Source organism: Phallusia mammillata, chromosome 5 (genome assembly GCF_965637545.1).
Source record: "Phallusia mammillata chromosome 5, kaPhaMamm4.hap1.1, whole genome shotgun sequence".
Lineage (NCBI taxonomy): Eukaryota > Metazoa > Chordata > Ascidiacea > Phlebobranchia > Ascidiidae > Phallusia > Phallusia mammillata.
In genome coordinates, this window is record NC_137256.1 from 1,708,991 (window position 1) to 1,726,090 (window position 17,100).

Below are 17,100 nucleotides of genomic sequence, written 5' to 3' on the forward strand. Positions count from 1 at the left end.
CAAACTATATTGGGATAAACCAGTGGTTCTCAAACTTTTTTTGTTGCGACGCCCCTGGAAAAGTTTTCTGGACTTGCGACTCACCAGCAAACAAAAGTTAATGAGGAAACTTATTATTGAAGTTGTGTTTATTGATACAACAACAAAAAGCCACGAAACGAAACTATTCTGCGACGCCCTTGGAAGATTGAAACGACGCACCAGGGCGTCGCGACGCACAGTTTGAGAACTACTGGGATAAACTATTAGGCAAAGGGCAAGAAAAGTTTTACCACAGAAACTTTATTTTCGAATTTTAAGTGGTGTCAGCATTTAAATATACCACCAAGTCTGATTTTCCGGTTGTTATATCGTCGACTATTCTATGAATGTCACAACAACAAAATATTAGCCTAAACTTTTAGGCCCGCTGCGTTTTCCACTCATCCACCTTTTGCAACGAACCACTGCTTTATGTGGTAACAAAGCAAAAGATGCTTAGGGTATCTAAATGTCTTATTCCGGGCCTGCTTGCAAAAAATCTATCTACAATGTTAAACTTGTACCCAATCTAGATTCGGGAAAATCACAAACATTTAAAGCTTATTTGCATGTTGTCGTGGAAACGAAAATCTCTAAGTGCACAAAACAGCTCATAAATCTTTTCTAACCTGTGATCCTAAAGAAAAATGTGAACGAGAAATAAATTGAAGCAATATGTGGTGATGAAACACTGATGATGACGTGTACAAAGCTCTAACGAGGCGAATAAGTGCACTAGATGAATTTCTAATGATAAAAAAACTTTGCGCAAATTTCATACGTCGGGTTGATTTTTGCGTAAATTAGTAAAGTTATGACCTAAGTCTGTCTCATAAAAAACAATAGATTCGCATTCTTAATCACTTAAACTCAACAGACTCGGCAGTTTGGTTGAACCGCGGCAAGAGCAGTTAATTTAAGCAGGCTTAATTCGATAAAGTAAACGTTGTTTGCTCTTCGTTTGTGACGTCACATTGGCACGGCCTTGGTTAATATTTTCGGTCCGTGAATGGAATTGTAGAATTCCTTGAACTTTTCCATCTCAAGGTTCGTCATTAGGTTGTTGAGCGCGTAAATCTGGAAAAATACGGAATTGACGGAAAGAATACAAATAATAGAAAATAAACTTAACCTTGTCCCTTTTAACAACAAAAAGTAGAAACTAAAGAATTTTAATAAACCTTTCTTCTTTGTTCCTGCTTTTGTTTTTCCGCAATTTCCTTCTCGTTCTCTCTCGTTCTATGTTCCTTTCGAATATTCGCTTTTCGTCTTTGTTCAGCAGCACGCTGCGTTATGACGTGATAATCGTTGCCATAGTGATGGATTAGACTCAGACGATTGGAGAGACTGTTTTCAGCTGTCAACTAAACGTGAGAAGGAAGAAATACAATTGTAAGTAAATAGCCCGACACTTGGTTGCATGTTTCTGTTGTATGTTATACAAGCGTTTTTTAACTGCTGCAAAGTCTTTATAAAACACAAGTTGTCCAACCCATTGTTACGCGATAGCGGCGATCCAGCCTAACACAGCGGGTATAGGTAAAAGCACATAAATTTTCTGATTTTTACAAACTGGACAGCTTAGCCTCGAATTTTTGCACAAAATGGCTCCATAGGCTTTATCGCGCTTTATGTGGGCTTTGCAGCATGGATTTCAAAGTGTGCCGCGGAAAGTTTGTGTTTTCGTCATTGCAACTCGCATCTCGTTATTTATGGCTAAATAACGAAATTGTGGTGTTCATGGTAAAGCTATTTTGATTTTACTTGTTACATAACATTCTCAACCACCACATTAATTTAAATTAATTTTTTTGTTAAAGTATGCATAAAATCTTGCTCCTCTGTGCAACACAGACTTGAAAAGGTTGGAAAACACTGTCTAACACAGTGGTTCTCAACCAGTGGGCCATGGAAGCGTTTTGATTGGGCCACAGCCCACAGACCAACCAAATAGAAAGCTTTTTTAAGAATTTACTTTCATTTGTGTCAGTACACTCAATTTTACAAGAATAATGGGAGGAATTGAGAAGCAATGTTTTTGTTTTGTTTTTTGTTCTGAACCTATTTTATAGTTGTTTTCTTTCTATCTTAAAAAATTACTGGGCCACAGAATTTTTTTGCAATGAAAGTGGGCCACGAAAGAAAAAAGGTTGAGAACCACTGGTGTAACACAATGGATGTACTTTTTGCCGGGTGAATGAACAATGTGTATTTGGGGTTTAATGGTACAATGTTACGTTGTGGAGAGACCCAGCACCAGGATAAATAGACAAGCTGCTGTTATTTAAGAAAAGGTACTTGGCTAAATAATGTAAGATGCCTATTAGGTCCAACATATTAAAGTTATTACTGTTTGACAGTAATTCTTGTTTTTTTACTGCATGTCACTTGTGTAATCTAAATCATTGAACTGTTAGGTATAAATAAAAACACCTAAAATTCTGAAACATGCACACATTTGTTTTCAACGAAATTATTAGTCACCTTTATAATATTGTGTTAAGCTGGTACTTGTCACTTATTTGTTTGTAAATTTCTTACCGTTTGCAAACTTTTCCTTGTGATAATATCTCTTTGCACTGTGTAAAAAAACATACGGTAGTTTAAGACCAAGGTCAAAAAGTTATACACTGAAACAACACCTAGTATGCTTTTGCTTTTTTAAGTGTTGTAAAAAAACTAAACACACAAAAAAGAAACCCTAAATTAGCAGCAATAGATTAAGAGATATATATTAGGGTAATAACCAAATCTGTTTTATTGCACAGCAATTGACAGTGCAATTGTGTCACTATGTGTTCTTTCACCAAGAAAAATAAACTCAACAAGCAGTAAGTTATCAGTCAAGAAAGTAATATCCAGAAAAATAATAAAAGAAACTTTGATTTTAAGTTGCTAAAAACCAGAAATGTCTGAATTAGATTTAACCATTTTGTGTCAAACAAACATTGGTTATTACTTTGCACTTGCACACACACATCATATGGCAGTTTCCCAAACAATCCATTAATAAGTTGCTACTATGATTTTATACAAATTTTATGTATACAGTACCTTGCTTTGGTAATGTGAACTTCTTTGTTGTTTGTTTTAGATTTCCATCTGTGGACAACACAGCAGATTGTGGAGACAACAAATCAACATTAGTGTTAGGAGCTGGCAAAGTTGACCCATCGACGGGTATCTCTTCCCCGATGTCACCGGCACCAGGCAGTGAAAGATGGTGAGTGACATTCTCCACTAATTTTGAAGTTGTAGTTGGTGGTAAATTTGGGCAGTTTGTGGATTTTGGTGGTAATTTAATAGTTGGCCTTCGATTTTCATAAGCTGATTTGCACTGGGGTATTTTGTTTATGTTGTACTTGTCAATATTAAGTGCTGAACTTGTTATGTCCAGTTTAGGCTGGTCTGTATGAGACATGTTGTCAGAATACAGAGAGAAGCATGAACTAAGATTCTTTTTCACAGGAATAGTGGTGACAACTTTTACATTGCGACGATTTGTTTTGGATGAATTTGATTTCCGCCGTCTATGTTTGTTCGATTTTGGCCGCTTTGCAGATTTTTTTCTGCCTCCATTCTTTGGTTTTGGCAAACCTTCCAAATGCGGAATAGCTGTAACTGATTTTCTTCGCACATTTTGCAGGGAATTGATGGGTTTTAAGCCTTGAGCTTGAGGAACTCTAGTGGTGTATTCGTTTTGATCAACTTCAACCACAGGCAAGCCATTGTCTAATAACCGATCAACAGCACTCTGCACTTTTTGCATAGAAGGTGAGGCAAAAAACTTAATATGACTTTGAAAATTGTGTTTTGATTTTGATGGTAGCATGAAATGAACAGGCGAGGAATGGACCATAGAACCAGATTTTCTTGTGACATCTGTTAACTGGTACATTGTAGGATTTCTCTGTATTGATGGTCGTTCAGTTAGCTCGATTTTCGCTGCATAGCAGTCCGCAAATAGTGGCTTGCTCATTAGTACAGTTCGTTGAGAGGCATTGTACGGTGCATAGATAGAGGAATTAGGAAGAAAGGTCTTTGCTTGAATCTTTACATCCATATGCTATGGCTTGAATTAGCTTCTACCTTTTCTTAAATCTAACTTGCAGGCAGAAACACGAAACCAGCCAAAGCGCACAGAAGGCTTTATATCTACATGATTGATAGATTAAATTCCTAAAAAATGACAACATTTACTACATTCGTGTCATCTTCCAATCACAAAAAAATACTTTGTCTTATTTTACTAAACTGTTCTGGCCATTGCTACTTCATGGTAATCCATGCTATTAATAATGACATTGTTCTCCAAAAATGGTCACCAAGTTGTCACAATGTCCAATAATCAACCATACAAATTATAACAGCTCAGGAAAACTCAGGAGCATTACTAAAGGCCCATTGTGCTTCTGTTGTTTCACATGAATAACTTCACTGTGTCATGAAAAACTACTATGTGGAAACAATATATGATGTGGAAACAATATATGAGCTTCATGATTATCATCAAAAAACATAATATACAGCTGAAACTAACAAAGATTCCATGCATCTTATTAACTATTCAAATATTACCGTAATTGCCATCAACATTTTGTCCAGTACAATTTTCACTTAAACCACACATTACAAACAAAAGTTTAACAAAATAACAACATTATTTTCAATTGATTTGTTGTTTAAAAATAGTGATGCAAACAATAGTTTTTTTTCAAAAAAATTTGTGCAACAATTAAGTTACACTTTAAGTTGCATGACTTTTAAAACTTTTATATAACAAGCCTGTATCCGCTACTCAAAAGTCCAAAGTAAAGTGAAAAATGTTAAACAGCTCTGCACTTTTTCTGGTGTCTGAATACTTAACCACCTCAAACTTGTACTTTTCAAACTGTCACTGGATCAATAATTATCTATTGAACTTCACAGTTGTTTCCACTTGAAATTTGTGAAGCACAAGCTCTCCAAGTAAAACCTATTGCACACTAGCACTTGAACTAAAGCTTCTCTTGTCTCCATAGCAACCTCTCTACTGCCTCTAACGGGAAGGTTGGTACTCATAGAGATCGTATGAAACTAAAAAATATTGAAAAATAGGTTCAAATTATTTGCTTTTTTTTATTGTCGAAATAAATACGTAAATTTTTTTTTTCGTTTTGCTACAACGAACTGTCGCATAATCAATAACGTGACAGGACAAATATACCGCATAATGATGTCACAGTCAATTTAAGTGAACGCACAAATACTAAAATGACGTCACAAACATTACGTGGAGACTATCAGCCCTTCGCCGTCTGCGCATGCGCAGTTTACAGCAAGGGCGTCATTGAAGTTCCAGTCACGTGATGAGTTCGGTTGTTCGCTGTAGCGAATTAACGACGCAAAATGTGAATCGGGTTTTTCCTGACATTAGAATTCATGCAAAATCTCATCGATGATGTCATTTATGCTTTCTCCATTGTCCGGCTCCAAACTATAAACAAATAAGAAGACACGATTTCAAAAACAGACACATTAAAATTGAACATATCTTTTTTACAACAAACAACGTACCAAAGCTATTGTGTAAACTTTTTTTTATGTTTTATGTTTATCCTCGCTGGGCGGTAGAGCTACTAACACCATAACCCACACGACACCCAAAGTCGATTAGGGGGCGTAAAGAGCTGAATTTTTCATTTAGCGGCTATAAATGGGTTGGGTTGGGAAATAAGTTTTTAAATTTTTTACATTAGTAACTAATTTTTTGGGTTAGTTTTATTGAATTTTAAGTGCTAATACCTTACCCCGACCCTAATAGCCCTAACCGTAAGCATTTTTGGAGATATAACCAAATCGACTTTGGGTGTCGTGTGGGTTATGGTGTTAGTAGCTCTACCTCGCTGGGCGGGCAACGCCTGAATGCGTAAAGCCCGGTTTACACTAAGCGCGAACTGCTCTTTTTTCCTCATGCGAATGACGCAAAAATCGATATCCACCGCTGCCTGTTTTATTTCATATAGGCTACACAAAAATGCGCATTTGCTACATTGCGCAATTAATACATTATAGCAATTTGGCTTTGCGTTATCTAAATGTCAATTATTTAGTTGTAGGTAGTTAAAAATCGTATACAAACGATTACTTTGTGATGATAACAACATAGCAAGGTCGAGATTTGAACTCGTAACCTTATGTTTTCTTCCCATATACTTACGTTTCCTCAAGAAGCGGATCAATGAACGGCGATAGGTGGGTCAATAGGGTGGCGCTTTCAATACGAAATCTGTCAATCAAATAAATACAATTAAAACTGGAACAAATTTAGCTGTGGTGTTTTAATGTATATGAAAATAGTAGTACAAGATTTCGCAACCAAACGATTTAGAGTGCACATGACGTAGATTTAAACGGACCAAAAACTGACGCCTAAACGGGGTTGTTTTAAGAACAGAAGCCCGATTTGAGACCATCTTCACAAATGCGGCCGAGTATTAAGTCAGACCCAAATCAAACCCGTATGTTAACCAAACGTATGCCAATGTCCATTTATTATAGTTAATTTAAATATGTGAACATTCCATTTACCAAAAGTTTTCATGTATAGTAGCATAAAATGTTGCAGCTTTAACGTTTTGACAAATTATTGAAGTAATCGAAGTCAAAACAAGATTACCACATGTATGTGCTATTGCAGCAGTCAATAGCAGTTCAAAATGTTTTCAGTAAGATTTGTTTTATTTTCACACTAACCTTGCCATCCCGCTTTTGTCAATGATAAACTTGTTAAAGTTCCATGTTATGTCGTTTACCTTCAGTGGACTGTACATGTATTCATGTGGAGGCCCGAATACTTTGCTCGCGTACGGACACGAATCCTGAAAATATTAAACCGCTAGGTGGTGATATTGAGCAGGAATATTAAAAGTTAAACTTGTTTATTTGGGGGCAGAAACTTGGCCAAATGGTCCAGGGCGTCTGACCTATATTAAGACGTTAAAACCCGATCGGGATTAGTACTGCATCCTGGGTTCGAACTCAATGAAAGCGTGACAATGAAAATACAAGCAAACAGTTTGTTGTTTTTTGGTTTTCGGCATGTATGGAAAAAGTAATGTTTTCACAAAAATACTTTTTTGGTTTGCTTACCGTAAAGTTAGGCGTTACGATTAATAGTTTTTCACTAAAAAAAATGCAAAATGGCGTTTCAACTATCGCATAAACTTGTCAACTATCTTATATTGGTATTTTTTCTCACGACTACAGAAATTGGACGTAAAACAAAACTTTCCAACGAAATAATATGTTACACAGAAGGGATAGCCCGTCGTCTTGTGGACCACGTACCTTTGTGTGTTTGTATAAATCGGTTTCTGTCTTCCCGTTTACGTCGGTCTTAGTGAAGAAGTAAATCTTGTCGTGTGGAACGTAACCGTTACCGGGACGGACGTATTTGACTCCGTTCAAAATCTCACTGTCTTTGCCGGGCTCTTGCAAGCCGAACTGATTGCTTGGGAAGGCTAGGATCACTAATGGTTTTCCTGTGTAAAGCTAAAAATAAATAGACCGTATTTACCCGATTGTAAGCTGTAACTTATGAAGTTTTTACCCTATGCAACAGGGATTGGCAACCTGTCGTGTGCCTTTTTACTTGTCAGAAAAAATCTTGAAGTTTTTATCTGTAGATTTACGATAATTGGTCACGTAGTACATAAAGTGAAAGCCTCCAACCTCTAATAGTGCGTTCATACTGTGGTATTGTTCCACAGTCAACCCTCAGTAAGTTGCCACGTTGATGAGAATTGAAACGTTTCCTTTAAACTGCGAGAGATTAACCATGTTTCCGTTGAGATCCAAACTTACTTCATCGTAAACAGAGTACTGAAAAAAAGAAATTATTAACCATAAAGTTTGCGCAGTTCGGCCAGATCCGCACACTACGCCAGCGCGCGAGCTCAAATTTGATGTTTGTGTATAGTTTACTGCCCCAATGGGACAGCTTGTGCATGGACATGCACTAAGCCGTGGATCTAGCCCTAGGAAGCTATTGTTTCTAAAAAATTGCGAAAAAAATTTCTTTAGGAGAAAAGTCTTTAGTTTTGTTTTTAACTAAATGTTTGGGCACTGTTTCATGTCAATATGATACATTAATCGTTATATTTCGGATAATAACCTAATAAACACGCTTCTGTTTAGTTAGATATAACTACAGGATTGACAATAGCTATATGGGCTATAAGCAGTGGTGGGATTCAGCCGGTTCGCACCGGTTCGCACCGGTTCTAAAGAACCGTCTCACAAAATTTTAAAAGATCAGCGTACCGGTTAGCATTACTGGTCACTCTCAGAACTGGCTGTAAAATATTACTGACGGAACCGGCTGACAAAAATTTGAATCCCACCACTGGCTATAAGGTCATTGAAAATACTGCGTAAATATATCATTAAGTTATCACAACCAACTACACTTGTGCATAGAAGTAATCCCAATGTTAACATGTCTAAAAATCAGCTTAATGAGAAATTCTTAATTTTACCTCAAACCCTGTTTAGTTACCTTGGCAGTCTTGTAACACGTCGAATGCTCTATCCCTTCATAATGAGCTGTTGTGACACCACAAAGAGCTAGAAGCAACGCGATCTTCGCTGCCATGGTGACGGTTGACCTGACAACAAACCGCCTTACCACAAATAATTAACCCTTATTCCCCTGTTAGAAAAAGTATCAAAGGTTTGAAGCCCCTGAAAACCAACAAAAGTTCCCCCTGTTAGCTTAAAACAATTATTGCAGATTTTAAAGCGTTGCTTCTTAACCTTTTTTGTAAAAATCCCAAAGTTTTTTCAAACTTATTCTCACCCCTTGTCTACAATAACTGAAAAATTAATATCAAATTTTGACAAGGGATAAAATTTTCACTAAAAACTATCGTATTTTGTTCAGTAACGTTGCAAAAGTGTTATTCGCGAAACATTGTTAACCATAACTGAAACGTTAATAGCGTACACTTTAATTTTCAACACGTAATATCGAACCCTTGCTTTTGCGCAACGTACACGCAGGGATTACTGGCAACCCTTATCAAAAACTCCTGTTGTAAATCATTTTGCAGCCTTTGGTGTTCAACAACGTTAGCTTGGCTGTCGCGTTCAAACCGGCATACAGCTTCTTCGTTGCGACAAAACGTTTTTGATTTTGTTCAACCAAACATTGCTGAGCGACATCAATGACAAATTAATCCGGATGTGGCGTTTTCCTGATTGCAGTTTGCGAATTGTCCAACAAATCTTTGTGCTTTATGCTGAAATTCACAGATAACTCAAAATAACAACTTTAGTAATAGATCAAAACCATCAACCGCTTTGGCAATTAGTACAAGCATCCCCTGTGTTTCTTTGTTATACTGTTTTACTGCTTTTATTTTATTTTATTCATTTTAGCGTGTTTGTTTTAGCACTCATTTTTATCGATTTGTATTTCGATTACAGGAACTGATGATGCCACATAGGCGAAATATATATTCTATTATTTGAACCGACTGATTCTGTTTTACCAAGGATTTTCTCGTCTATTGGTTTTACTCTATTCACAGATAACTGATACGCTTTGTATCAAGTTGTGCAGAGCTGCCCAATGCCTCTCCCTGTTTTTGCTTGTTTAGTAAACCATTGAACTTACAACGTATACCCATTTCTCTTGAACATTAGCACGAATTTTTGGACTCTAAGTTTGAACTGTATCTTTTTCTAAATGTTTTAGATAAAAAACATTTAGAATCTTCCCACCTTAGCAATTTCAATACAAAACTGTTGCTTCTCAGGCATAATACATAAACTAAATTGTGCTCTTCTGGCAAATGTATTATTTATTCCGACGTTTAAACGTCCTATTTAAGCCGCCTTCATCAGGGTTACCAATATTTACTTTGACAATTTCCAATTGGAAACCAAAGTGATGTCGGCTCAGTGTCACAGTATCAAGTTTAAAAACATCAAGCCAGTAAATGATAAGTAAGCTACAGACAGTGCAATTTCAAATCATTCTTGTACTCTCTTCTTTTACCATGCCATACAACCTTCATTTATCTTTCTTCTACCAGCGCCACAGTATGTTTTACGCTACCCGCAATCTCTCGAATCCAATTTCCTATGCTTTCAATTCGACAATCGCGTTCTAAACCATTGTTCGATCGGCGGGTTTCCTGACGTTAAATTCGGGAAGCGGTTTTTTGAATAGCTGTTTCAGCGAGTTTAAATCGTGGCCAGATGGTTTTGAAAATGCAAGCAAGCAGAAAATGTTCTTGTTACATTTATGGTTCGATTGAGGTTAGCTTATTCTATCCAAAACACTGACTATAAAAACGCTGTTTTTAATTTGCATCTCAAACTTATCACTGTCTGTTAGCCTTTCTGATGTGTAAATCTTATTCAAATAAAATTCAAAGCTGTTTCCTTATACCCTGAAAAAATATACTTTCGATTTTCATAACACACAAATTCGAAATTCAAATTTTCACTTCATTTAATTGGCAAAGACACTAAATGTAGCTCACAACCCACACTGTTACGTAACAAAACACAAGATGTCATTATGACGTCAACTATCATCAAGGTGAATGCACTAAAGCCCTGATGATGTCACTAAGTCAAAGACGATCTCTAAATCGACCTCCAGCCGTCTGCGCATGCGCAGTTTCCGGTGGAAGCGTCATAGAAGTTTGTGTCACGTGATTGCAAGTCGGTCGCTACAGCGAGTATCTCGAAAGTTTTGGCGGGAAAATTATTTCTTCTCTTTAAGAAGGGTTGAGATCCAGGGACTCAATTGTGACGCAAGAGGTCCGCTGCCGAAACGAAATCTGTTGGAAAATAACAAAGCACTTTGTGACGTCGTAATTAAAACTCACAATTTAACAATTAAATTGTTTTCCTTGCGGAAGTCACAAATGTTTTTAAAACCTATTTTAATTTTAACTGGATCACAAATTTTTGTGAGGTTATTTCTGCCACTTTACGAGTGTTTTAACCTTTTTGTATCGGCGCCGTAAAAGTATTCCAACTGAGTTTATAACTTCCTTCCAAACAAGAACAATTTCGGTTTAAATCCATTCGCTTTTAACAACAGCAGTTTTGAAACGCATTTTGTCAATTGGTCGTTTGTAGTTAAACCCTGTTGATGCACTTTACCTTGGAATGCCATCTTTGTCGATGAGAAACTTGTTGAAATTCCAGTAGATGTCGTTGGCTTTGATCGGTGACCAGTAAAGTTCATCGGTTATCCCGATGTTCATTGTGGTGGGTGGGCAGGAAGCCTGGAACGATATTGTCACAAAACTCGTTAAGCTGTTGCCTAATTAAAAACAAAACTATCAAGGAACATGTGTATAAGGAACACACCGCGTATACTGTATTTCAACCGTGCTTAAAAAACAGCTACGGTATTGCCTCAAGGTTTATTGCAGGTCATTCGCATTTACTGTGCATATAAGTAACATATTACAGCTTTTGTAATAGTTTTTATTGTTTACCTTGCACTGATGAAAAACAGCGATTGATAAAACGTGTCCAATACGTTGTAGTATCGTTTTTGGTCAAGTATTTTTACAAGTCTATGTTTGTTTGTTTTTTCTTTCAGCTGTGATATGGGGGAAAAACTCCTTTTGTTAGAATAGCTAGCTTCTTCGGTTAAAAAAGTCCTAACATGCTGCAGCGTTGAAATGTTTAGTTTTCACGGGGCTCGAACCCATGAGGCTCATGGTAGATCCTCAAATAGTCTTGTCTATTTTTTATTAAATCTACATGAAGATAATACCGTTCGGCCAATTGTGTGCCATTTATCTGATCACGCTGTATTGTTGAAAAACATGTACGTCAGCGCCATCTAGTGGATAAACATTTTTGGCAAAATCTTCTACTCAATTTTATTTTGGCAAAAAAAATCTTTCTCATAAATCTTTTCACCTTCAGTTGTGTGAAGAAGGGATCTTCTGTTCCACCGTTGACCTCCGTCTTCCCGAAGAAGAAGATCTTCTTGTCGGGGATGAACCCGTGTCCAGGTCTCACATACTTCACGCTGTTGATAATTTCATCGTTGTGATCAGGCTGCTGGAGACCGAACTGGTTACAAGGGAAAGCGAGCACCACGACTGGTTCATTGGTGTGTTGCTGAAATAAAAAATAAGAACTTTGGCACCTCAAGTGGTAAATTGATGTGTTGCTGAAACAAATCAGAACTTTAGCGCCACAAGCGGTGAATTGGTGTGTTGCTGAAACAATAAGAACTTTAGCACCACAAGCGGTGAATTGGTGTGTTGCTGAAATATAAACATGAAAGATATAGCGCCATAAGTGGTTGTAGGTTTAAGTCGGTTCTTCCATTAGATGGATATACCGTTGCTGCCAGGCATGTATTTTTTTTGACTACACTACAAGTTACGACATCACTATTTAACTCTTCCAAAAGGCTTAAATGACTTCGCTATTATACAGGACACTTTCTGCCCGTTAATGGGCTTGAATATCAATCAAGATCCTTGTCAAACTGTTTTGACATAATACACATGGTGTAGGTTAGGTAAAAAACTGTCTGTTCATTGAAACACAGGCCTAAGTTTTGTTCCGATTACCTGTAAAAGTGCATTCAGGCCCATATATTGGGGCGCGGTTAGCCCTCAGTAGGTGGCCACGTTGATTACGACGGTCACGTTTCCGCGAAATTCGCCAAGGTCAACCACGTGGCCGGTAAGGTCACTGAACTTTTGGTCGTACACTGAAAACTGTGAACACAAAGAAAACGTGTTAAAATGTAAATTAAACAATTTCCAACTAATGCATGTTTATCTACATTTGGCTTAAAACGTCATTTCATTCCAATAATGATAACATTTAACAACATTAAACAAACTTATGTGTACGCTTTAACCTTTGTTCCGCTATAACAGGTCGAGTTCTCAATCTCCATGGCAACAGCGGCGCCTGCCAGAAGAAGCACCGACGCAAGGGCGCCCTCTACACGCCTCATGTTGGTGCAAATACTCTACGACTGTCACAAAATAAAAATACATTTTTAGGTGAGATATTTATATGTTCTGATATATAAACTGTTGCTGCCAGGCATAATATCAACATCGGAGCTCTCCTGGCAAATGTATTTTTGCACCGACCTTCGTTGCGTTATGACTTACTTCCGTTTAATTATTTTTTTTCATTGTTTATCGTGCACTGTACTACGCGCATTCAGTGTTATTTGCCCTGATGAAGGCGACCTGTATAGGACGTCGAAACGTCGGCATAAAAATACAGTTGCCAGAAGCGCTTTATAAACTTGAAATATGCATTCTTGCACATACAGTTATTAGGTGGTTATAACCACTGCAAAGCTGTAAACAACCCTCTAATTTTACAGCTTTAATACACCGTACGACAGATTTATTTAAAACACTCCTAATTTCCGCATAACAAAAACGTTTAGCTTCCTTCTACTTAGCCTGGCACGAACGAATGACTCATTAAGTTGCCTTGCAGCATCATTGCATCCGGCAACAAAGGTTGTAAATGCATTTGTGCAAACACTCGGTGCCAACCACATGACATGCTGCATGTGACATGTGCGTAAACATTAAATAGGACTTTGTGGCTTAAAAACACACACTGGAATGCGCGTAAAATCAGCTACGGTATCGCCTCAAGGTTTATTACAGGTCAAATAGTAATTACTGTGCAAATGTGATCAATTTATTGCCACACGTCTCCCACTGTTGTACAGTAACCAGTCATTCCCAGTTAAGCATTCCCAGTGTTATTTTCTGCATGCCTGGTTGCTTAGATCGGGTTTTTGAATGTGTCTTCTGAAAAGTTTTCAAATCAAACCAAACGCTAATCGATATTTAACTTAACGAGATATTGAATTATGTCAAGATTAATTTATTCCAAGCCATTACTGCGGAATAGAAAACAACGAAATTGTTGAAAATCTTTACCAAGCTATTATTGCCAATCTTTGACCCAACAACTTTAACGAACTGGTCAATATTTCGTTGTATATAGCTTGTACGCCTGTACGGTAACCGGTCACTAATAGTAAACTAAATCACTCCATAACGTTTCAACGTTGCGCAGCTATTTCCGGCTTGGTAATTGTTTTAGTTCAATTGTGTCGCTATGTTTTCTTTCACCAAGCAAAATAAACTCAACTTAACTCAACGTTTAGGTTTTTCTTAGCAGTGCAAAACCATAAGAAAAACTATTTCTAGAGCATCTTGGTTACACAACTTCACATTTCAGACGGCTGATCCAAGCTGATATAGCACACAATGCCCCAGTAAGCAACTAGGATTACCCAAGCGTGACCAAGTTTCATAATACGCAGAGCTTGAAATGAGGTAAAGTTTTCAATTTCGAGCCACGCAGTTTACACGCTTGGTCAATTTGCATCGTCCACGAACAGCGCCAGAGAGCTACTACTCATCGGGAAGTAATGTTTGTGGGCGTAATACTATTAGGTGTAGCAACAACACCCAAGTACACTTAGGTTTAGTCGCATTACACATTAGAAACTCGTACCAAAAGCCACTTCTAGTTTGTACCAAAATCGAAAATAATTTTGCAGGGCTTTGAAACAACGTTAAACAAGAATGCAACTTGTTTAACATTTATTACAACAAACAAACTAGGAATACTAGGCACAAAGTTAAAGTTTGCTTGATCAAATACATAACTGCATCGTAAGGGCATTTGATGTGCATAGATTCTCTATCTGATGAGTTTTTAACCGCAATAATTATCTAGAGCAGGGGTGTCAAACTCATGGGGTTCGGGGGCCGCATTGCAGTTTGGAAATTATGCCGAGGGCCGCATGTGATTTTTAATCTAGTTTTATACACCTAAACAACCTTTCGCTACGACGGCCGCATTGCAGATCCTTATTTCAACCAAAGCCGCCAATTACCTGCTGGGTTTTGTTTTAAATTACATATGTAAAGAAATAGGTTTATCTCATATATATACGACCAATTAACGCCCCAAAAGCTCAGATTGATTTCCAACGTGTTATACAGATTGAGCTGCACAGTGTGAATATCGGTTTTAACTGTTTATTACGTCATAATCTATATTGTGACGTTTTGGTACTCTTTTTCGCATTGTTTGCACACAATAGGCCTACAAAAAGTCTGACGCATATCGCTGTAAGGCTCGTAATACTCTTTTCAGTTCCACAAAATTTGTTAAGAGCTGTTTGAAAATCAAAATTTTGGCAAAGGAGTTTTAATTACATTGTAATACCGCCAGAACATATATTTTTATCAACATGTCCACGGCAGTACAAACTCGTCTCTGCGGCCGCAGGTTGTACATCCTTTACTGAAACGCTTTGAGGAACGGTTTAATTACTATCGTTTCTATTCAAAACATACGAATTTTTATTTATAAATTACATTTTTTTAAATGTCTGTTAAATAATAGCTTTTACTTTAAAAGTAAGAAAAATTTATTATAATTAGATAAAACTCAACAAAATACTACAATTGTTGATGAGTGTTCGTGAGCCGCATTGGAGGGCTTTGTGGGCCGCATTGGAGGGCTTTGCGGGCCGCGAGGCCGCGAGTTTGACACCCCTGATCTTTATAGTACATTCGTATCACAGTCGGCTGTTTTTTGAAAAACGAATAAAACACACAACTAAGCGAATCTCTAATCCGTGTGCACAAAAATTAAATCATTAACCACAGATACAAAAGATTTTTTACTTTTTCAACTTTCTCTTTTTATCATTCGCTTTACGTCACAACAAAACTCGTTTATTTCCTAACAACAGCAAATGAATTGCTGAGTATAATTCCGTTTCTTCCTTGTATGTTTTATAATGTACGGTTGTTACAAGAATCCCTGTAACGTTACTTATTTCTGGTCGCTACTTTTTGGGTTCATGTTTATCTCCGCAACTTAATAAGACACAGCATAAGTTCAACATTCGTGTTTGACATTACACGAATTTTCAGCAGGGCTTTTTCCTGGCACCAGCTTCAGGATTGAGTGGTCACGTTTTCCATCATGTGTTAACCTCAATGAAATTGCTAAATTTGGTAATTCATTCCTTGCAAGTAAAAAAATCATTTTGTAATTAGTTTTCCTTGCATCTAATTGCAGTACATTTGATGAAAGTGTTCAGTACGATTAAAACGTGTGTTTTGGGCCAACAAAAGCGGTTATCGCGTATTGTGGTGCTTTGAATACATTGAACGTAACGCAATCTTTCGCTTTTCGGTTTCGATCTGCGGTTTCGACTTTTATTTAGTAAGGCCGAAACTTGACGTTCTACTTATGAATGCAAAATATCCATGTTTCACAGCAGACCAAATAAAATCTGATTGTTGCCTTGACACAGACGAACCACGCCGACTGCAAAATATTCATGTTGTGTGCAGCTTAAACATCATCAAATGTATTTTGGGAGTGTTACAAAAAGGTAACCTGCATTGAAAACATTAAATTGTTTCATACTTGTGAACAGGTTTTTTTTAAGGTTTGGTTTGGGTGACCGCTAAGTAGTTTTAAGAGACCGCAAGTGTTTCATTTAAATATCAAAAATAGCCATATTTGCTTAAACGAATTATTTATTAGGCTACTGGAAAATTTTGGGAAACCGCTGGAGAAATTTGCACCAAAACACCTTTAAAAAAACACTGTGTGTGAATGCTTGGTAAACGACGGATTCAGGATGACGTCTTCAATAGGCCTGGCGTACAATGATTTATTCTTTCAATCACTGCTAAATTAATACCAGTTTCAAGAGTTGAACTAAAGTATGTGAGTTTGTCCAGAACTTTTCTGGCGTTTTTTTGTTGCATGTTATCATTGCACCAAGTTTTCCATATGGCCCAATACCAGGAGATAGTTTTTAATTTAGAGTTGCACCAGACCTTACAATCCCGCCAATACATCATCAACCGCAACAGCCGTTCCGCTTTTAAAAGCCCACGCAGGCTTCTCGTATTTGCAGACTGTTCGGTTGATGGATTTATTGATTCTAGGTGACTGTGCACACTCTGCCATCGTAAATAGCGAGTGCAGGTGGATAAGGTTTAAAATCTAATTAAATTTGCA

General features: G+C 37.3%; 2 protein-coding genes, 1 long non-coding RNA gene and 1 pseudogene across 4 annotated transcripts; 1 reads left to right on the forward strand and 3 right to left on the reverse strand.

Annotated features, from left to right (window-relative positions):
• Positions 1-110: 110 nt before the first annotated feature.
• Positions 111-4,498, reverse strand: LOC145227876 (uncharacterized). The gene is made up of 4 exons (XM_080092805.1): positions 3,076-4,498; positions 2,563-2,600; positions 1,203-1,385; positions 111-1,098 (listed from the first exon to the last, which is right to left on the reverse strand). The coding sequence occupies exons 1-4, from the start codon at positions 4,082-4,084 to the stop codon at positions 991-993; spliced, it is 1,338 nt and encodes a 445-aa protein (XP_079948931.1). The 5' UTR covers positions 4,085-4,498; the 3' UTR covers positions 111-990.
• Positions 1,354-16,788, forward strand: LOC145227882 (uncharacterized). Its single transcript, XR_013859995.1, has 7 exons — positions 1,354-1,413; positions 1,842-2,315; positions 3,116-3,244; positions 3,668-3,795; positions 12,939-13,067; positions 16,346-16,462; positions 16,618-16,788. It is a non-coding gene; the product is annotated as an uncharacterized LOC145227882 (long non-coding RNA).
• On the reverse strand, positions 5,120-8,887 carry LOC145227879 (glutathione peroxidase-like; annotated as a pseudogene). The gene is made up of 6 exons (XR_013859994.1): positions 8,561-8,887; positions 7,735-7,884; positions 7,351-7,554; positions 6,757-6,881; positions 6,221-6,289; positions 5,120-5,497 (listed from the first exon to the last, which is right to left on the reverse strand). The product of XR_013859994.1 is annotated as a glutathione peroxidase-like (transcript).
• On the reverse strand, positions 10,505-13,018 carry LOC145227880 (glutathione peroxidase-like). The gene is made up of 5 exons (XM_080092809.1): positions 12,920-13,018; positions 12,624-12,773; positions 11,959-12,162; positions 11,185-11,309; positions 10,505-10,856 (listed from the first exon to the last, which is right to left on the reverse strand). Exons 1-5 carry the CDS (start codon positions 13,016-13,018, stop codon positions 10,781-10,783), a joined length of 654 nt encoding a protein of 217 aa, XP_079948935.1. The 3' UTR covers positions 10,505-10,780.
• Positions 16,789-17,100: the final 312 nt, after the last annotated feature.